The sequence below is a fragment of the Opisthocomus hoazin genome, chromosome Z, assembly GCF_030867145.1.
Source record: "Opisthocomus hoazin isolate bOpiHoa1 chromosome Z, bOpiHoa1.hap1, whole genome shotgun sequence".
In the NCBI taxonomy this organism is placed as follows: domain Eukaryota; kingdom Metazoa; phylum Chordata; class Aves; order Opisthocomiformes; family Opisthocomidae; genus Opisthocomus; species Opisthocomus hoazin.
In genome coordinates, this window is record NC_134454.1 from 59,966,261 (window position 1) to 59,988,292 (window position 22,032).

The 22,032-nt window shown below is 46.0% G+C and overlaps 1 protein-coding gene across 6 annotated transcripts in view; it reads left to right on the forward strand.

Moving 5' to 3' along the window:
* The window catches only part of PIGG (phosphatidylinositol glycan anchor biosynthesis class G (EMM blood group)), a 95,189-nt gene that overhangs the window by 67,631 nt on the left and 5,526 nt on the right, over positions 1-22,032 (forward strand). For 3 of the 6 annotated variants that reach the window (XM_075447275.1, XM_075447276.1, XM_075447277.1), the window contains exon 13: positions 14,101-15,844. The exons of 1 other annotated variant lie outside the window; for it this stretch is intronic. In XM_075447275.1, coding sequence (XP_075303390.1) covers positions 14,101-14,662 — 562 coding nt within the window. In that variant the 3' untranslated portion in view covers positions 14,663-15,844. Of the gene's footprint in view, positions 1-14,100; positions 15,845-20,336; positions 20,468-22,032 lie in introns of those variants that run through there. 2 more of the 6 variants (XM_075447280.1, XM_075447281.1) reach the window with 2 other exon arrangements.

Genomic DNA, 22,032 nt, shown 5'->3' on the forward strand with positions numbered 1-22,032 from the left:
TTCCAGACATGTTCTCCCTCTCTCCCTCACACACTTCACTTCTGATTTTTTTTTCTTGTACTTGCCTTTTTAATTCTCCCTTGCTTTACCTCTCTCACTTTCTCCGTCCCTTACATGCTTTTCCATCTCTGAGACATTCTTGCATGCAGTTTCCCTCTTGCTCATGCTTTCAGTCCCCTGCTTGTGCTTTTCCTCTGTTGTTTGCTATTTCTCTGTTACTCCCTATCCCTCTTTCTAGCTCTCGGTATCCCTCTCTCTCTCCTCGTTTCCATCCATCTGTCTTTTGGGCTTTCCTTTTGTCTCAAGTGTGCTTTCTTTCTCCCTCACTATTTACCCCCTAGTCTCTCTCTTACTTTCCTTCTCTCTGTTTTGCTTCTGCCTCTTTGTCTCTGCCTGTCTTGGGCTTTCTCTGTACTCCCTCTCTCTGCCCTGCATTTGTCTCTCTCCCTCAGATATGCTTTCTCTCTTTGCAATGTGCTTTCTCTCTGTCTCAGTTCCCTCTGTCCCCCCAGCCTTTCCCTCTCTCTTGGTCATGTTCTGCCTCTCTCACAGAAAATCTGTTTTTTCTCTTTCAGATGTGCTTTCCCTCTCATTCTGATCAGCTTGCTCTTTCAGAGGCCCTTCCCGTCTGTCACAATCTTAAACACTTTTCCTCTCTCTGAGGTACTTTGCCTCTCACACATGTATTGCCTCTCTCTTGGTTTCCTTATCTCTCATGTTCTTGTGAGCATTCGTGCTGTTGCATGCTTCTTTTCTATTTCTTCTCTGTTCCCCACTTTTCTTCCCCCCTCACTGTCTCCCTGTTGTTTCTCTTTCTCTTGCTCTCACTTTCCCTATGTATTTCTCACCCCCCCCAAGTTTCTGTCTTTCTCAGGTGTGCTTTCCCTCTCTCTCAGATGCGTTTTCTCTTTCTCTAACATGTTCCCTCTTCTGCAGTTGTCCTTTTTCGCTTGCACTTTCCCACTTGTGCTTTCCTGTGTTTTTCTTCTCTCTTTGTTGTGCTGTTCTTTGTTATCTGTTGCTGTCCCTCTCTCACGTTTCCCTTTTCTCTTGCTTTCTCTCTTCCTCTCATCTTTCTTATTCCCTTTCCCCTTCCCCCTCTCTCTTCCCTCCCTCTATCCTGTGCCCTTCCCACCTTGTTTTGCCTGCTTTTCTGTCTTCACCCACCATTCCCCAGCTTTTCCGTCTTAGACTGTGTACTGTTCCATCTCTGACAGTTTTCCTCTTTCTTGCATGCACTTTCCCTCTCATGCTTGCTCTTTCTTACTTGTGGTCTCACTCTGTTGTTCACTATTTCAATCCTGATTGCTCACTTCCTCCCTCTCTTGCTTTCCCTCTCCTGAGCTTCCCATTTGTCTGAGACGTGTTTTCCCTCTCTTTTGGATGTGCTTTGCCTTTTTCTTGGGCATGCTTTCCCACTCTCTGCTGAGCTCTCCCTGTTGCATGTGCTTCTCTTCTTCCTCTTGCTTTCCTTGTCTCCGTCATGCGCTCACGCTCACTAGCACACCCTCTAGTGCATTTCTTCTCTCTCATGGTCTCTTGCTTTCTCCCTGTCTTGCATGCTTTCTCTCCTCTCTTCCATACATGCTTTCCAGCTTGATCACTTTTCCTTGTGCTTTTCCTCCCTCTTTCTTGTGCTGTACCTCTCTCTGACACACTTTTCCTTTGTATTGCTTCACCTCGCACGAGGTTTGCCTCTCTCATTTGGTTTGCCTCTCTAAGAGTTTTTCTTTTGCTCATGCTTCCTATGCCTTGAGATTTTCCTCCCTCTCTAATGCTACCCCTTGCTAACCCTTGCTGTCTGGCTCTTTTCCTTTCTCTTGCTTCTCCCCTTTATTCTTGTTCTGTCCCCCTCTCTCTCCCACACCTTTCTCTCTCTCTCTCCCTCTCAGTTTACTTTTCTTCTGTTTTCCCTCTCTATCCGTTCTGGTTTCACCTCTCCTTCTCGCTACCCCCTCACTTGCCCTCTGACACACTTTTATTCTGTGTAATTGCTCTCTGACACACTTTTATTCTGTAGAGTTTTTGGTCTCTCGTGGGTACTTTCTCTGTCTCCTGCTTTCTTCTCTCTGGCCTTCTGTCTCCGGTGCCCTTTCCCTCTCACATGCACTTTGCATCTCTGTAGTTTCACAGCCTTGCATGTTTCTTCTTTCTCTTGCACTTGCTTCTCTCTCTGTTTCCCCCTCTCTAGCATGCTTCCTGTCTGTTGCAAAATCCCTTTGTTTCTTGCTTGTACTTTCCCTCACTCATGCTTTGTCTCCTGTGCTTTTCCTCCCCCTTTTGTGCTATCCCTGTCTCTTACTATCCTTCTTTCTTAATCCCCTTCTTTCTCTCACTTTCACTCCCAATCTCTTGTTCCTCTTTCCTTGCCTCTCTTTCCCCTCAGTCTGTCCCCCTGTCTACCCTCCCATCTCTTGGTGTCTCTCTTCACCCTCCTTGCTTTTGCTCTTTCTCGAACACTTTCCTCTTTCACTTTCCCTTTCTTAGGTGTTTTCCCTTTTGTCTTATGTTTTTTGCCTCTCTCACAGTTTCATGTCCTTTGTCGCTCTCTTGCGTGCTTTTATTTTCTTTTGCACTTCCTTCTCATCACTCTCACTTTCTAGCTCTCTCGTGCTTTGCTCTCCCTCGCATGCTTTTCCATCTCTCACACATTTTTCTACATTCTTGCATGCACTTTCCCTCCTGCTCATGCTTGGAGTCTCTTGCTTATGCTTTCCCTACTTCTGTCGCTTGCTGTCTCTCTTTCTATGGCTTGCTGTCCCCACTTCTCTCTCAGTATCCCTCTCTCTTTCCCTTGCTACCCCTCCCTCTTCCTCTCTCTTGCTTTCCCATTGCTTCAGGCATGTTTTCACTCTCTCTCTGATGTGCTTGCTCTCCCCTCTACCCCCACATTTCTCTCTCAAGTTTTCCCCATCTCGGTCACCTTGTCTGACATGCTTCATCTCTTGCATGCGCTTTGCCTCTCTTGTGCACATGCTTTGCCTCTATCAGATGCTTACCTGCTCGTGTGGATTTGCTTTGCCTCTCTCACATGCTGTTGCACTCTCTGGTGTACTTCCCCTCTCTCTCATGTGACTTCCTTCTTGCTTGTGCTTTCAGTCTATTTAATTGTGCTTTTCTTCTCTCCTTTATGCTAGCTGTCTGTATCTCTTGCCACCTTCTCTGTTTCCCCCTCTCCTGTAGCTCTCTCCATCTCTCTCCCTTTCCTCCCCTCCTCCACCCCATTCTCTCCCTTCCCTGTCCCCCTTACATTCCCTCTCTCTCCCACACTTCACATGTCTCTGTCATTCCATTTGCATCTCTCTCTCTCCTGCTTTGCATCTCTCTGTCACGTGTTATCTGTCTTTTTCAGACATGCTTTACCTCCCTCTTTCTACTGCTTTTCCCTCTAACACGCACTTTGGCTCTGTCTCTTGTTTGCTCTCTCTCATGCGCTTTCACTGTTTTGTGTGTTTCTTCTTTCTTGGGTGCTTCCCCCTCTCAGTGTCTGTTGCTTTCAGCTTCTTTATCTCGCATTCCCCCTCCCTCATGTGCTTCCTGCCTCTCTCGCACAATTCTCTCTTTTGATTGCACTTTTCCCTTGCTTGCATGTTTACTTGTGCCTTTCCACCCTCCACCTCTTGCTATCCCTGTATTGCTTTGCCTTTCTGTTGCTTTGCCTCTTTCCCTCCTCTGCACCTCTCCTACTCTTTTCTCTTGCATTTTTCCTCTCTGTCTCTCTCAGACATCTATTTCCTCCATATTGCTTTCCTTCTCTCCCTCACGCACTTTCCTACTCCCGTGTCTCACACGATTTGCCTCTTTCACCTGCTTTGCCTTTCTAACGCATGGCTTTCCTCTGTCTCTCGCCTGCTTTGCTTGGGTCTCTCTCACACACAGTTCACTTCTCTCATGTGCTTTCTCCCTCCCACTCTGGTATGCTTTCCCTCTCAGGTGCTTTCCCTCCCTCTCACACACTTTCCCTCTCACAGGCTTCCCGCACCCTTTTCCTCTTTCTGTCGTGCTCTCAGCCCAGTGCACCACGCGCCCATGCCTCTCAGCAGCCTCCCTTTTGTACGCACTCTCTCTCTCACCTGCTTTTCTGCTCACATGAATTTTGCTGCTCTCTCATGCTTACCTTATGTCTCATGTGCTTTTGCTTGCTTGCTGTTTTCATTCTCTTGCACTCCCGCCTCTCTGTTTTAAATCATTTGTCTTCCTACCCCTCCTTTCTGTGTGTTTCTCCCTCTCTAGCATGCTTTCTCTCTCAATTTCCCCTCCTGTTTGCACTTTCCATCTCAGTCGTGCTTTCTGTCTTTTATTAGTGTTATTCCTCCCTGTCTCTTCTGCTACCTCCGTTGCTATCCCTCTCTTCTTCTCTTGCTTTCCCTCTCTCGTCTCTTTCCCTTTTTGTTGTTGCCCTCAGTTCCCCCTTCCTTTCAGTTGGCTTCCTTCAGTTCCCATGCCCCTCATCTCTGTCACTTTACCTCTCTCCCTCACACACTTTCTCACTCAGTGTCACACGATTTGCTTGGCTCTCACCTGCCATGCCTCTCCCCAACCTGTGCTTCTCCTGTGTGTGACACGGTTTGCCTCTCCCGTGCTCCCCTCCTCACTTTCTCACACACTTTCCCCATCTCCACCTGATGTTCTTTCTCTCTCTCACACACATCATCCCTCTTGCCAGCATGTGGTTTGTCTCTCTCTCATGTGCTTTTCCAGTTGAACACGCGGTTTGCTCGCTGTCTCACACCCTGTGCTTCCCTTGCAATGCTTTTTCTTTCCCTTGTGCTTTACTGTTTCCCTTTTCCTGTCATGTTGTCTAATCCTCTCTTGCTGACCTCCTCTTGCATGCTTTCCCACCTCTCTCACACTTTTTCTTTTTCTTGCATGCTCTTTCCGTCTCACTCATACTTCCAGTCTCTTGCTAATGCTTTCCCCTTCTAGCTTGCTCTCCCTCTTGCTCTCTGTCCTTCCTCCACTTGCTATCCATTGCACTTTCTCTAGCTTTCCCTCTCTCTGTAGGTTTCCCACTCTGTCATGTGCCTTTCCCGCTGTCTTGGATGTTCATGCCTACTCTATTGAATGTGCATACCCTCCCTCCTGGACAGACTTTGCCCCCTCCTCCTTGCTATCCCTCACTCTCCCCCCCTGCCGTACCTTCCTCTCTTTCCCTCTCACTGCCCCTGCTGCTCTCCTTGTGCTTCACTGTTCCTTTCACTCTCCGTGTCTTGTGCTGGGCCCCTCTCTATGTCTCTGTTGTCCCTACATCTCTTTATCTCTCTCTCTCTCTCACTGCACCTACATTTCTTTCACACTTGCTGTCCCTCCACCTTTCTCATAATTTCCACATTTACACTTTTCCTCTCTCATCAGTCACTCTCCCTTTCTCTGTCTCTCTGATGTTCCCTCTTACGCGTATTGTCCTTTCTTGGACACTTGGTCTCTCTCACATGCACTCTCCATGTCTTGCACATGCTTTCTGTCTCTGCCACGGTCGTGCTGCATGGTCTTTACTTCTCTTGCACACTTTTTGCCTCCCTTAAATGTGTTCTGTCTCTGCCTTACAAGATTTTGACTCATATTCACCCTGTTATATCCTATCTGTCACAGTTTCTCCATCTCACACTTTCCTTCTCTTGCACGTACTGTTGTGTGCAACCTGGCATGCTTCTGCCCTCTCTCACACTTGCCCTCTCTCACGCTTTCACTCTCTCACTTCTGTAACCTCTCTGTCACATTTGTACTGTCGTGTGTGCTTTTACTCTCATACACTGCCACTGTCATTTGCGCATCCTGTCTCATGTACTTTATATTTCTTCTACCTTCTGTCCAGTGCTTTTTTCTCTTGTGCTTTGCCTCCACAGGTGTGCTTTCCTAATCGTGTGTGTGTGCTTTCCTTCTCTCTTCCATGCATGCACTTTCTCTGTCTTGCATGTGCTACTCCTCCTATGTGCGTTTTACCTCTATTGTATGTGCTTTGCCTCTTGCTCACTTGCATGGCTCACTTCTCCCTCCATTCCTCACATACGAATTCCTTCTCTCTTGTGCACGTGCTTTTTCCTCTGCATCACTCACACATTCCCTCTCTCCCTCTTTTGCACTTTTTGTCTCTCCCCCCTACCTCGTGCACTTCTCTTCTCGCTCATGCTTGTGTTTTGCCTCTCTTGTTCTTGCTTCTCCTTTATCTTGCACACCCTTTCCCTCTTTCTCTCTCACACACTTCCCTCTCACTTTCGTGCATGCTTTTTCATGCTTTCCTCACATGGCTTCCTTTCTAGCCTGCTTTCCTTGTCTCTTTTCCATAAACTCTCCCCTACCTCTGCCGTACCCTTTTCCTCTCTTATATGCCCTTTCCCTCTATCATTGTTTTGCTGTTCTTGTGGGCTCCCTCTCACATATTTTGTTTCTTTTCTGTACTTCATTGCCTTTAATGCTGTCCCTTTAACACATACAGTTTCTCTGTCTGTTGAACAGTCTCACAGTCTCTCTTGCTTGTACTTTTCCTCCTTCTTGCACACTGTCTCTCTTTCCTCCCCTTTTCACTTGCTCTTTCACTTCCCCTCTTCTCCTCTCTTGCTCATGCTTTCTTTCCTTCTTTCACACTTTCTCTGTCTCCTTTTCTCGCACTTTCCTTTTCATGCATTCCTTTTCATGCTCTCAATTTCTAGCATGTGTTAACTCTCATGCATGCTTTTACTTTGTTGCATCTGCTTTTACGTTTTTCTGTTGCAGTTTTCCTTGCTCGTTCTTGTACACTTTTCTTTCTTGTGTGTGAATACACTTTCCCTCTCTCTTTCCCTCACACTCTATTGTTTTTTCCTTCTCTCTCAAGTTTTCTCTCACTTGCATACATGCTTTCCTTCTATCTCGATTGTGTGTTTTCCCTCTTTTGCATGTGGTTTTCCTCTCTTGCATGCTTTTCCCCTCTCACTCTCTTGCACTTTCCCTCTATCGGTTCTGCTTTTCCTCTGCCTTGTTTGTACCTTCCCTCTCTTGGCCATGCTTTCCCTCCTTCATGCAGCTCTTTTCCTCCCTGCCTTGTGCTGTCTTGCATGCTTTCCCTCTCTATTGCACCCTTTCCCTCTCTTGCTCATGCCTTCCCTCCTTCCTTTGTGTCTTTCCCTTGCTGCCTATCTTACATCCTTCTTCTTCACACTTTCTCTTCCTCAATGGCTTGCATTTTCCCTCTCTCTTGCTCACAATTTCATGCTCTTACTCTTGCTTCCCCTCCCTCTCTTACATGCTCTCTCTCTCATGCACTTTTCCTTGCCATTTTGCATGCTTTTCCATTATCTCAGATGCTCTTTCCCTTTTTTTTGTGTGCTTTCCCTTTCTCTACTTGTGCTTTCCCTCTCATGCTTTTTCATGCTTATGCTTTTCTCTTCCCTCTCATGCTCATTCCCTCTCTCATGTGCGTTCCTTCTGCCATATGCTTTCTCTCTTCATTGGCTCAAGCATTTCCTCTGTCATCTCTCACACCATTCCTCTCACTCTCATGCACTTCCCTCTCTCTCTTGCATATACTTTCTCTTCCTCTCAGATGCTTTTTCTTCCTCACCCCGTGCAAGCTTGCCCTTTCTTGCATGCTTTCCCTCTCACTTGCGCACTTTCCTGTTCTGTCACACACTTTCCCTCTTTCACATGTGCATTCGATCTCTAATGAACATCTCTTCTATTTTCCGTACATTCTGTCTTTCATGTCTTTCATCTTTTTAGCAGACCGTTCCTCTCTCTGGCACTTTTCCCCTCTCTTGTGTATGCTCCCTCTCTTCCTGTCCTGTCACTTTCTCATATGTGCACTTCCCCCTCTCCCCCCATTTGCTTTCCCTTTCTGTCTCTGGCATGCTTTCCCTCTCTCTCTCTCTCTCTCTCTCTCATGCTTTTCATCTTTCTCTCATGCGCCTTCTGCCAGTCACAGGGTCCTGCTCTGTAATGCATGTTCCCTTTCTCACATGCTCTTTCACTTTCTCATATGCACTTTCCCTCTTGTTTCTCAAGTTTTCCTTATATCTACTATGAATGTTTCTCACTTTCATGCTCTCTTAAGCTCTCATCATTTAACATATGTTCCCTTCTTGTGCCTGCTTTCCTTCTCAAATACTTCCTTTCTTGGTTGAATTTGTCTCTCTCATGCTCTTTCATTCCCTCTTGCATGTCTTCTCTTCCTCCCTGTTGTGTAAGGTTTCCTTCACTCTCTTACATGCTTTACCTCTGTCCCATGCATCTGTTCCTCTCTCCCGGACACTCTTCACGCTTTTCAGTTCTTTCTTGATTTCTCTTTCCCTCTCTCTCTTCTACATTACTGTTCTGTCATGCACTGTTCCTTTATTGTGTGTGTTTTCCCTTCCTCCCTGGTACGCTCCTTCTCTCTCTTTCACCATCCTTCCCTCATGGACACACTTTTCCTCTCTTTCTCCTTTGCTTGTTTTCTCTTAAGCACATTTACCATTTCTCTGTCATATGCTGTATCACAAGTGCTTTCCTCTGTCTCATCATGTTTTCCCTTGCCTGTTTTCCTGCTCTGTCTGCAATTTCCCCTGCACTTCACATACCTTACACTTGCTTTTCTCTCTTCTTCTTGTGCTTTGTCTGCCTTACATTTATTTTGCTAACACACTCACTTTCCCCTCCTATCTTGCACACTTCCTCTGTCTCAGGCTTTCCCTGTATCTCATGTTTACCTCTTGCACACACTTTCTGTGTTACATGCTTTCCCCCTCTCTCATGCATGCTCTGTCTTTACTTCTCTCTCATGTGTCTGCTTTCCTTATACATTCTGTGTAGTTTACCTCCCTTCTGTACTCTTTCCCTTGATCTTGGACATTTCTCTCTCTCTTGCATGCACTTTTCCTTTTTCTCCTTCTTGTGCTCCCCCTCTGTTGTGCCCTTTTTCTCTTTCTGTAACGCTCTTTCTTGCATGTGAGGGATTTCTCTCTCTCTTGTGCACTTTCTCTCTGTTGCATGCTATTTCTTGCTGGCCTGGACTTTTTGAGTCTCTCTCGTGCGATTTCCCCTCTTGTGCACTATTTCCCTCCCTTTCTGTCACACTGTCTCATACTTTTTCCTCACTTGTGTGTGCCATTTCCATATGTGTTGTGTGCTTTCCTTCTTACTTGCTTGTACTTTCTCTCTCTTGCATGTTTCAGTCTCTCTCATCTTTTTCCTCTCTGTTGTGTGTAGACATTCCCTCTATTGTGGGTTAACCCCAGTCCACAGTTAAGCACCACAGAGCCATTTCCTTTCTCCCCTGCCAGTGAGATGGAGGAGAGAATCAGAAGGGCAAATGCGAGACAACTCGTGGATTGAGATAGAGACTGGTTAATAAGTGAAGCAAAGCAAAATAAGGAATTTATTCACTGCTTCCCATCAGCATGCAGATGTTTAGCCACTTTCCTGGAAAGGAGGGCCTCAGCATGCGTAACGATTACTTTGGAAGACACACCATAACCACAAACGTTCTCCCCTTCCTCCTTTTTTCCCCCCAGTTTTTATTGCTGAGCATAACATACAGGTTATCCTGTTGGTCAGATGGGGTCAGCTGTCCTGGCTGTGTCCATTCCCAACTTCTTGCACACCCCCAGGCTACTTAGTGGGGGGGGGCAGCATGACAAACCAAGAAGGCATTGATGAAACGCAAGCAATGTTCGGCAATAACTAAGACATCAGTGTGTTATCAACACTGCTTTCATCACAGATCCAAAACACAGCACCATATGAGCTAGTATGAAGAAAGTTAATTCTGTCCCAGTACATACTCTCTCTCATGCTTTAGCTCTCAAGAATTCTGATGTGTGATTTCCCTCTTCGCATGCCTTTTCATTCCATCTTATGCTTTCTCTCTTATTCTCTTTCTTGTTCCGTTGTGCCCTCTCACTTGTCTGTCTGTGTCTTGAGTTCTGGGGCATCTTTTCCTTGCATGCAGTTTTCTGTCTTGTTTTCCTTCTCATGCCCTCTTCCCCTCTCTCTTCCAGCACTCTTTCCCACTCACTGTCTCATGTTTCATAATGCTTTTTGACACTCTCTTGCAGTCATGCTTTCCCTCCCTTTCTCTCTGACTTGTTCTCTACCCCTCCTTTGTACTTTACATCTCTTTCATGCTTTTCCTCTCTGTCCTGCACATTCTGCCTTTCTCTCTAGCATGTTTCCCTTTCTGTGTAGCATATGGCCTTTTGCTGTCATGTGCACACCTTCCCTCTCTCCATTTGTCACTCATGCTTTCTCTCTCACATGCTTTTCTGCTGTTTTATGCACTTCCTGCTCCATCTCACTTGTGATTTCCTGTTGTTGGGCTTTCCATCTCTCACATGTTTTACCTTTTCCTTGCACATCGTTTCCTTTTGCTGTGACTGTACTGCAACGTGTTTCCTCTCACTGTCATGCATGCTTTTCCTCTTTCTTGCACACAGATGCTCACTGTCTCTCTCTCACATGTGCTCTTCCTCTTGTGGTTTCTCTCCTGCATGCCCCCCCCATCATGTGCTTCTGCTCTTTCATGTCCTTTTCCTCTCTTGTGCGCTTGCTCTCTCAATCTTTCTTGCTCTCATGCTGCTGCAGGCTTTTCTGCTCTCACACTTTTTTCTGACCGTGTGCTTTTCCTCTCTCGTGTGTGATTTTCCTGTCCCATGTACTTTCCCTTGCACATTCGTTCTCTGTTTAACTCTCACCAACTCATTCCTTCTCTCTTGCTCTTTCCCCCATCTTAATTTCTCAAGCTTTCCTGCTTTCTCTTGCATGCTTTTCCATTCTCATGCATGCACCTTTTCGTCTCCCATGCTTTTTGTCTTGCATACTTGCCCAATCTGTTGTGTATTTTTTCTTATGTCTCTCTCTTTTGCTTTCCTTCTCATACAAGCTTTCTCTCTTCTTCACTTTTCACTCTGTCACGCTATTGTTGTGACTCTTTTGCTCTTCCATCTTCCTTAGAGTCTTGAGCTTTACCTCTCTTTTGTGTGCTTTGCTTCCCCATCGCACTCATGCTCACATTGTCCCTCTCTCATGGTTTCCCTCTACTGCATGCTTTCATACCTCACCTGTTCACATTTTCCCTTGCTTGCTTTCTGGTTCCTGTGTTCCATTTTCCTCTTTGGCATGCTTTCCCTCTTTTGGGGGTATTTCCCATCTCTCTCCTCTTCACACTCTTTCCCTCTCTTGCATGCTTTTGCATTCTCACTGTCTTGTGCTTTTCGTCTGCCTCTTGTGCTTTTCCTTCCTCACTGATGTGCTTTCTCTTCTGTCTCTCTCCCTTCCTCTCTCCTCCTGCCATCTCCTTTCTCTCAGATGCTTTCTCTGTCTTGCATGTGTTCTCTCTCATACATCCCTTCCCTCTCTGGTACTCTCTCTTGCTGCCTCTTCCCTCTGTCTTGTGGTTTCCCTCTGTCTCTCAGTGACAGTCTTTCCCTGTCTTTCTGCCACACTTCTTGCATGTGTGCTCCTGTCTTCTCAGGCCTGTCCCCTCAGTCTTGCATGTTCTGTCCCACTTTCTCCTTTACCTCGTGCAATTTTGCTTCCTCTCGCTTTCATGTGCTTTCTCTCTATCTGTTGTGGCCTTTACCTTTGTCTTCTATTTTTCCTTTCTCATGTGCAGATGTGCTTCCCTCCTCTGTCTTGCTTTTCCCCTGTTGTCCCTGTCTTGATCATTCTTTCCTTCTCATGTGAACACACAATCGTTCTCTGTTGCTGTCAGTCTCACACGCTTTCCCTCTCTCTCGTCTACTTTCCCCCTCTTGCATGCTTCCACTTACACACGTGCTCTCCTTTTTCTGTGTGTGCCTTTTCTCTCGCTTGCTTTCTCACTTGCGCTCATTGGCTTTCCCTCTCTTTGTGTGTCCCTTCTCTCTCCTGCATGCACCTCCCCCTGCTCCTGTGCATGGTTTTCCACACTCATGCACACTTTCCCTCTCATATGTGCTTTTTCATATTCTTGCAATTCTGTCTTGCTCACTTTTTCCCTCTCAGCCTTTCACTCTTTTCATCTTGCTCTCCTGCATCTTCTCTTTTTACTTTTTCCCTCTTTGATCTCTTGAGCTCTACATCTTTCTCACGTGCATATTCTGTCGTGCACTCTTTTCCCCTTGTACAAATCTCCCTCGCTTGCACGTTCTTTTTCCCTTTCTCACATGCTTACCCTTCTCATATGAGATCCAAAACACAGCAGCTACTGAAATGAAAGTGAACTCTGTCACAGCCTAAACCAGGACACCTTCTCATGCAGTTTCTTGCGTGTGCTCTTCCCCTCTTTCTTGAATGGTCTTGCCCTGGTGTACCTCACCTTTCCTTTTTTTCACATGAATGCTTAGCCTTTCTGTCAAATGCTGTAGCTCTGTCCTGAATGTTTTCCCTCTCTTGCACATGCACTTTCCCTTGCTCTTTTCTTCTCTTTTTCTTGATCTCTTGAGCTTTTTCTCTCTGATTTTCTCATTTGCTTTATCTACACAGTCTTTATCCCTTATGTATGCTTTGTCTCTTTCTGCAAAGCTGCTCTCTAGCTGGGCGGCCCCCAGCCTGTACTGGTGCCTGGGGTTGTTCCTCCCCAGGTGGAGGACTTTGCACTTCCCTTTGTTAAACTTCTTGAGGTTTCTGTTGGCCCATTTCTCCAGCCTGTTGAGGTCCCTCTGAATGGTAACACAGCCTTCTGGTGTATCAGCCTCTCTTTCTGGTTTTGTATCATCAGCAAACTTGCTGAGGGTACACTCTGCTTCATCATCCAGGCTATTAACAAAAATGTTAGACAGTATTGGACCCTATGCTGATCCCTACAGCACTAGTAACTGGCCTCCAACTAGACTTTGTACCTTGTTCATCCATACAGGCCTCCTGGCATTTATGCCTGAATTCCTGCTCATTGGGATGGACTTGGAGGAGGTGATCCTCAAATATCAGCCAGTTTTCTTGGACCTCTCTGCTCTCCAGTGTCTTTTCCCATAGGATTTTCAAGCAGATCCTTGGAGAGGTGAAAATCTATTTTCCTGAAGTCAAGGGTTATGATCTTGCTTTTTGCCCTCTTCCTTCCTCTCAGGGGTCCCCATCTCATGGTTACTGTAGCCAAAGCTGGCTTTGAATTTCACAACCCCAAGTCCTTCCCTGTTTGTGAATATGAGGTCCAGCAGAGCACCTCTGCTCATCATTGGGGTCAGGAAGTTGTCATTGTGGCTCTCCAGGAACCTCCTGGATCGCTCATGCCCTGCTATGTTGTCCCTCCAGCAGATGTTGGGGTGTTTGAAGTACATCATGAAGACCATGGGCTGCAAATATGAGGGTACTTATAGCTATTTGTAGAAGGTCTCATCTGCTTGTTCTTCCTGGTTAGGCAGCGTATACAGACACCCATTACTATGTCACCTGTACTGGTCTGCTCTTTAATCCTTACCTGTAAGCTTTCTCGAAAGCACACCCAAATCCTCCTCAGCTTTGAAGGCGGTGAACCTGTTCCATAGCTGAAAGCCTGCAAATGGAGCAGGAGCCTTCCTCTTGTGCCAAAAGTCACTGTCTTCCAGCCTTGGCCTTCCACAGAGTTTTCACTTACAAGTCTGCTAGGGACAGACTTTTCCTGTGTCTGCACTGCAGCTGGGGTCCAGGGCCCTTGAAGCTATGGGTCTCTGAGAAGATCATGTCTCTTTTTCATCCTCCCTGATCCTGCAAAGCCTGCCCACTTACTCCCAGAAGTCCTCCACTTGGTGACAGCTCTTCAACAACAGCATATCTGCTGCAGGAAAGACGACCATCTCTGCAAGCCTTAGGGAGAAGCCCTGAGGAATCCCTTCAGCTGGGAACTTGAAGGCCTGCATCTGCTGTGCAAAACTTAATCTGGGACAGCTGCTTCACAAGCTGCTGGAGAATGTGCTGTGGTGCATCACTGCCATGCCCGAGAATGTTCAGGCTAGTCTGAACTGAGATGAGGATCCATTAATTGCACCCTTCTGCACAGACTGCTGTGTCTCTTAGCTATGCTTTAGGCCTACCAGCTGTACAGGTGCTTGACCCTTTCTTACTCGGCAGCAGCTATGACAAAGGCATCAGTCACCCTGGGTCAAGGGCAGCTGACTGAACATGTTAGAAACTGCTGGAGCTTCCTCAGGCCCACAGTCCTGTGGCTCCCCTTTCCTTGTTTTTACCTTGCAGGAGCATGTACCTTCAAAGTTCTCAGAGGGTTCCCAGAAGTCCCCCAGTGTTCCTGGACCGTGTCACCAGAAGCTACCAAAAGAGAACCCAGAAACTGTTACACAAACGGTTTGCTCTCTTGCTCCTTCTCTCCTGCTGGCTGTCTTTCCCTCTCCTCTCTCTGCTGCTCTTTGTTCCTCTTGCTCTTTGCTTGCCTCACACTTGTTCCCTGTGCCACTCTCTCTTGCTCATTTGTGCTTTTGCCCTCTCATTTGCTCTTTCCCATTCACTGTCTCTTCCTCTCTCAATCACTCTTTTTTCCTCTGCCTCTATTTACCTGTTGCTGTCTTTCCCTCTCCATTATTTTCTTTCCCTTTCTCTCCTAATCAGTCTTTTCAAGTCACACTTTCCATTTGTCTTCTCTCCTGTTCTGTTCCCTCCTTACTCTTTTCCCCTCTCCCTTGCTGTCCTTACCTCTGCCTTTTGCCTCCTTGCTCACTCTCCTCTTCATTTGCCTGCTTCCCTCTCTTGTTCTTGCTCTGTCTATCCCTGTTGCTGTCCCTCCCTTCCCTTGTCACTTTGAATCTGTCCCACTGCATCTCTTCCCGTTTTTATCTCTTTACCTCTTGCTCACTGTCTTTCCTTCTGCCTCTGCTTCTCTGTCCTTCTGTTTTGTTCAGTCCTCTGCCTATGCTTGCTCTTTCCCTCTCGCTCTCCTTTCCTTCTTGCTTGCTGTCTTACCTTTGCTTTTCTTTCCCACTTCCTGACTCACTTTATTTCCCTCTCACTCTTTTCTGTCTGCTCTTTCTTCTCTCTCAGTCACACTCTGGCTTTCTTTGTCTCTGCTTCTATTTCTCTCTCTTTGCCTCTCACTCAGTCTGTCTTATCCTGCATGCTCCTTTCCAAGTCTCCCTCCGTTTCACTTGCTCCCATTCCATTTGTCTGTCTCTTTGTCTTGCCTACTCTTTCTGTCTGCCTTTTCTGTCTCGCTCCACCTTTGTCTCTTCCTCTTTATTCCCATCTCTCAATCCTGTTTTCTCTCTGCTTTCCCACTCACACCCCTCATCTCTCTCACTCCTCTTCTGCTCGCTCTTCATCTCTCCCCATGTCACTCTGCCCATTGTGCTCTTTCTTGTTCTTTTCCCTTTCTTTCTCCACCTTCCCATCTCTTTCCCTCGTTCCCCTTAGTCATCACTCCCTGCTTTCTCAATCTGTCTCCACCTCGTATCTCGCATGCCAGCATATGTCCTTTTGCTGTCTTTCCTTCTTGCTCTCTACAGCACTTTTCCCCCTCCCTCTCTCACTTGCCCAGCTTTTCCCCTTTCCGTCTCTTTATTGCCCTTGCACATGCAGTTTCCTTCATGCATGTTCTTTCCACTTTTGTCTTTTCCTCCTTCCCACTCTTTTCCCTGCTCTGATTTTCTCTCTTCCACTTGTCTTTTGTTCTTTCTCACTCCTCTTGCCTCTCTCACCCTGTTGCCTTTCCCTTTCTTTCCATTTGTCTTTCCCTATTGCTAGCCCTCTTTCCATCTCCTTCCCTCTCTCATTCTCTTGCTTTTCCTCTCTCCCTCCCCTCACTTTTCCTCTTTTCTGCCTTCCTCTGTCAGTTTTCTCTTCCCCATCCCCCCATTCTTTGTCGCTCTTTCTCTGTCCTCTTTGCCTCTTTCTCTACTCTACCACCCCTTCTTGAGTTCTTTCACTGTATCATGCTCTCTTTGCATGCTGTTGTCTTTGTCTTCCTTTTCTGTCTTCCCGCTTGCTCTCTCCTGCTTTCTTCTTTTCTTTTTTATCATTCTCTTTCTCCTTTGGACTTTTCCTTGCCTTTTTTGTCAATCTGTCTCTCTCTCAGTTAATTTCTCAGTCCCTTTGAGTCTCTCTTCCCATTGCTCTCTCTCCCCCTGCTTCTGTCTTTTCCCTTCCCTGTCACTCTTGCCCCTTTTCTCTGTTTTTCACTCCATACCTTTATCTCTCTCTCATCTTTCATTCACTTTCACACTTTTTTCCTCCATAAAGTCCCCGGCCTTTTGTCTGTTTCCCATTCCCTTTCCTGCCCCTCCTCTCTCTTCCTACCTTTGTATGTTTCTTTCCCCCTGTGTCGGCCTCTCTCTTTAGGCTTCCTTTCTGTCTCTCTATGTCTCTTCCTTTTTCACTCTTACACCCTCTCCCTCTCTCTCTTGCTCTCTGTTTCTCTCCTGTTGCCTCTCCCTTTTCTTGCTTTCCTTTTCTTTTCCTCTACCCATGCACTTTTCTTCTTTTTCTCCATCTCGCTCCATCTCTCCCACTTTCTCCTATGTTCCCTCTCTTCCTACCTCTGCCATTCTCTCTCCCCTTCTTTTGTCCTGCTTGTTCCCTGTATGTCACACCGTCTCCTCACTCACACTCTCTTTCTCTTACTTTTGCTTATTTTCTCCCTCTCACTTCTCCTGCTTTCTCTTTTCTCCTTCCTGCACTCTCAACTGTCTCTGCTCTTCTCTCTCCCCACTTTTTGCTCTCGATCTCTCCATTTTCTTTGCTGCCACCCTCATTCTTTCTGTCTCCTTTTCTCTCCCTCTCTCTGCCCAGCAGATGATGTTCACATTTTCCTCGGAACTGTCTTGTTAGATTCCTTGGCTACTGAACATCCTCAAACTGCAAAGTAACATCTGCAATCTTCTGATAGTTGTGTCCTGTCTACTTTCCGTTTTCTGCGTCAGAGCCCAGATCAGCATTACAGTATCACCAAAGCTATGGCATGAAAAATCCTGTGCTGATTTTTCTGCATTCTCCTCAACTAGAGTCCAGTGAGGAAGAGGGTCTGCAGCTAGTATACCAAGGTATCTTCCTCAAAGATCAAGCTGGTCTTGCACTTAATTTCTTGCCAAGGTGAAACCATTTTTGTTCACTGTTCCTTTTGTGGTTCATGAGATCCTAGGGTGGGTTTACAGTTCCTACTGTAATCCATTCTGCTTGCAAGAGAAAGTGTGTAGGGCTCTACCATCCTTATGCTAACCATGAGTATTGATGTTTTTTAATTATTCAACTTCATGCAAATTGTTAGTAAGTCCACCACTCCTATAAACTTGCAAAAGTAAAAAGTATGTATGCTACTTGGGGTCAGTAGGGATATCCTTGCATAATCCCAGAAGTCATCTCCTTGCACTACAAGGAATAATAAGTCTGTGGAGGTGAATCTGCTGCACATTGCACCAGAAAAAGCTGTGTTGTGGCCAACATTTTGATACAATGCATGAAGTATACACAGTGTACTGAAGGAATTCTCTCCCCTTTCTCTTCACTGCGTTGGATATTCCTTCCTCTTAATTCTGAAACAGAAATCTTCAGATTGTAGTACTAAATTTATTTCTTCTCTACAAGTACAGGACTGTTCAGAGGGGCACTTCTGGAATGAGAGGCCCACATTTGTAGACTTTTGCTGACATACTTCCTTGTTGTAGAAATGTTTCTAGATGTAACCTGTACTTTTTTGCTGTTAACGGCCTTGTCTTACTGTTCTTACTTGCAGGTTATTTTCTTTTTCATCATTAGTTTTCTGTCCTTCTCTGTTCTGTGCCCAACATAAGCTGACTTCTGGATAGGACTGTACATGGGATGTGGTTCCTCTGCATTTATCCAGGATTTTTCTCTGTTCTTTTCTCACATGTTTTCTTGAAGTGCACAAGTTCTTCTCCAATGTGTGTGTTATTGGGGTGGCAGGAGTAATTTGAGGAGAGAGCTGTTATTTTAGTTAAATCACAAGTTTAAAAATAGTTACTGTAATGGAAAAATACAGGAAAGAACTGACTCTGCCCTCAGTGCAGAAGGGCGAGCATTGTTTCACAGGAACCGTAGAACAGACCAGGTTGGAAGGGACCTTGAAAGATCATCTGGTCCAGCCTTTCATGGAAAGGGAAAGCCTCGATGAGGTCATCTGTCATCCTGTCCAGCTGCATCTTGAAAACCTCCAGTGATGGGGACTCTATCACATCCCTGGGGAGATTGTTCCAGTGACTGATTGTTCTCACTGTAAAAAATATCTTTCTTATATTGAGATGAAACCTCTCCCGATGCACCTTGTACCCATTGCCACTTGTCTTCTCCATGTGGTAGCTGGTGAAGAGAGCATTTCTGTTGTCTTTGTAGATGCTCTTGTAAGTACTGGAACACTGTGATGAGGTGTCCCTGAGCCATCCCTTCTCCAGGAAGAAGAAACCTAAGGCCTTCAGTCTTACCTTGTAGGGTGCACTCTCCAGCCCTTTGATCATTTCCAGCCTTTGTTTGGACCCTCCCCAGTCTGTCTGCATCTTTTTTGAATTGTGAGGACCAGCACTGAACACAGTGCTCCAGGTGTGGCCTGACAAGCACCGAGTAGAGTGGGACCTGATTTGCCTTTGTTGCTGCAGCAGCACTCCGCTGACTCACGTTCAGCTTGTTGTCCACCAGCATCCCCAGGTCACTTTCAGCAAGGCTGTTCCCCAGCCACACAGATTTTAGCCTGTAGTGGACCCTTTGGTTATTCTGTCCCAGGTGCAGGACTTTGCACTTGTCTTTGTTAAACTTCATACCGTTCTTGCTAGCCCACTCTTCCAGCCTGTCCAGGTCTTTCTCTAAGATGGCTTTCCCTTCTGACGTGTCCACCTCACCACCCAGTTTAGTGTCATTAGCAAACTTGGTGAGGGTGCTTTCAATCCCATCATCCATATAACTTATGAAGATGTTGTACAGCTTGAGGGCAAGTAGCAGTCCCTGGAGAACCCTGCTTCTGACAGGCTGCCAGCCTAAGTAAAAATCATTGATCTTCACCCTCCAAGTGTGGTCTTGTTGGCCTGTTTCCTACCCATACCTAAATAATTTCCTACCCAGTACTTAAATTTGTGCCTCACCTCTCTAGAAATACCTTGTGACACTGTTCACATGACCTGTTAGACTGGTATGTTCTAAACTGGTAAGTTTGAATTTAATTAAATAACATGATAACAGTATATTTTAAGCCTCTTCAGAGCCTGCGTGTCCACAACAAGCACAGAATCATAGAGTCATAGAATGGTAAGGGTTGGAAGGGACCTTAAAGACCATCTGGTTCCAGCCCCACTGCCATGAGCAGGGACATCTTCGTCAGATGCAATTTTTCTTTACACCATTAGATACTATGATGATGAAGAGGAGCTGTTTGCTTACAAAGGTGGGCAGGAAATCCTGTAGATGCATGTTAACAGAAAATTAAGCTGTAAGTTTCATCGTTATTCCCTGCATGTATGATGTTGATGTAAAATGCTTCAGGCTTTTTTCTACTGGAAGTCTTCAGAAGTGCAAAGTAGATTTTGAAAGAATACTTGCAGAAAATTGACTAATACTGGGCTTTGAATTGGTTTGTGTTTTGCTTGTTAGGAATTTTAATGATTTGGTTATATCTTGTTGCTTTAAAGTCTGGGCCAGTGTCAAACAGGAATAGACTGATTCAACTTTTTTGTTTTCTTGGAGCTGAACAGAGTAACATGTGCTAAGGTTTAACCTGAACAGAGCCTTATGGGAAAGCTTGAGGCAGTGATAACAGGCAGGAAAAGCCATTACATATATACTAGTATGGACCACCATAGAAGTAGTGAGGAAAAACATATCAAGGAGTGCAGTCGGGATTTCATGCAAATCCTGTCTTTGGAGAACTGGAACTCATCTATAGCCACCATAGCTTACATGGAGAAAGCCGGTTTCCTGAGTCAATGGTACCTACTGGAAAGGAGTAACTTATTTTGGTGAAGAAATCTAGAGGTTACATGGCTGTGTTTTCTAGAGTGCAGTTTAACTATCTGTTTGCTTAGAATCCTGGAATAGACGTGGATGTTTGAGCTTGTGAAGTGTTTTTTTCTATAAAGGAAGGTGAGGACTGATCAAGTGAAGCTGAAAAGCAGCAAATTTCCAGTCCTTTGTAAGTTGATTGCCACAGGATCAGTTCTTGGGGAAATGAGCACGTGCAGGGATGAGTTGGATCTACTGGACATCTTTCCAGTTAGGTTGCCAGGATTTTTAGAAGCCTTTTCTAAAGGTGCAGTTGGTTTCTTGCACTAGCAGTTAAATGGTGATAGTAGCCATTCAGAGTGGCTCTTCAGACCTTCTGGCCCAATGCCAGTGTAATTGGATTCCTACTTGCAGTCTAATACAAATCTTTGTTAGGTATCAAATTTAGGGAGTTCCTCTGGAACTATTTTCGGGGGCCAAGCCTGACTGAAGAAGGGAAAAAGGAATCTGAAACTTAATTGATATATGCCCTGTGTTTTCAATAGCACTCTGTTCTGAGCAGATTAGCTAGTAGTGGATGCCAACGAGAAAAATTACCTCTGCTGGGTGACGGAGACTACTTCTCTTTCTGACGGGAAGCTCCCAGAACAACTGATCATGCCAGCAGTGAAAACAGGTAAAACGATTGATATGATCCTATTTTTCCTGCTTTTGATGCTGAAATGAAGAGGATTGACGTTTCAGGTCTTAATAGCCTTTTACAGCTCAGCCTTTATGAGAAGATGCTGGACTGTGTACTACAGTCCATAGATACTACAGTCCACTGTAACTTACTGCCGTGGACACTTGACCTTGCTCAGGTAGTTATAGCTTCTTCAACTTTCTTATTGGGAAGGAGGATGCGCAGGAAAATCAGTGGTCATCCTCAGGTACCTTCATTTCCATGGTTGTAGAATACACTTGAAAACCCTTTTAGCTTGCTGGCAACCAGCCTTTTTGACATCTGTCCATTGATAGGGATTGGGATAAAATATTGTAACTCTATAGAATTAATGCTGTTCTGATTGATCGTCTATACCACGGCTGATCATGTAAATTTCCAAAGGACTCTTGTTCCCTTAGATATGCTAAAAATATAAATTGTTTTTCCATAACAGTGCGGGCTTGTATGCTATAATCTAAAATAGAACTGTAAGGATTATAATAGGTGAGAGTAGGGCAGGTGGGAAAGACATAGCAAATTTGTTCTTGCTGCTAAACTGATTGATACTTTTTTAGATCAGAGGAATTTCTTGTAGATTGCAGATATTCTACGATGTCCCAGACAGACACTTGGAGTGTGCCTTGGTTTGGCCTGCATAAATTCAGGTGCCCACCAAAACCACTCTATCACTCCCCCTCCTCACCTAGTCAGGGGAGAGGAAATATGATGTAAGGCTTGAGGGCCAAGACAGCAACAGGGAGAGATCACTCACCAATTACTGTCATGGACAAAAAAGACTGAACTTGGGGAGAAAAGGGAGTTTAATTTATCACCAATCAAGTCAGAGTAGGATAGTGAGAAATAATTCCAGATCTTAAAAACACCTTCCCCCCACCCCTCCCTTCTTCCGGGCTCAACTTCACTCCCATTTCTCTCCTGCCTCCCCACAGGTAGCGCAAGGGGATGGGGAATGGGCGTTGCAGTCAGTTCATCACACTTTGTCTCTGCTGCTCCTTCCTCCTCAGGGGGAGGACTCCTCACACTTTGCCCCTGCTCCAGCATGAAGGCTCCTCTTACGGGAGACAGTCCTCCACAAACTTCTCCATGGGCTGCAGCTCTTCACAAACTGCCCCAGCGTGGGTCCCTTCCCACAGGGTGCAGTCCTTGAGGAACAGGCTGCTCCAGCGTGGGTTCCCCATGGGGTCACAAGCCCTGCCAACAAACCTGCTCCGGCATGGGCTCCTCTCTCCATGGGTCCGCAGGTCCTGGCAGGAGCCTGCTCCAGCACGGGCTCCCCACGGGGTCACAGCCTCCTTCAGGCATCCACCTGCTCTGGCGTGGGGTCCCTTCCACGGGCTGCACATGGAGTTCTGCTCCACTGTGGACCTCCATGGACTGCATGGGCACAGCCTGCCTCACCATGGTGTTAATCATGGGCTGCAGGGGAAAACTCTCTTCTCCGACATTTCGGGCACCTCCTCCTCCCCCTCCTTCTTCACTGACCTTGGTGTCTGCAGAGTTCTTTCTCTCACATCGTC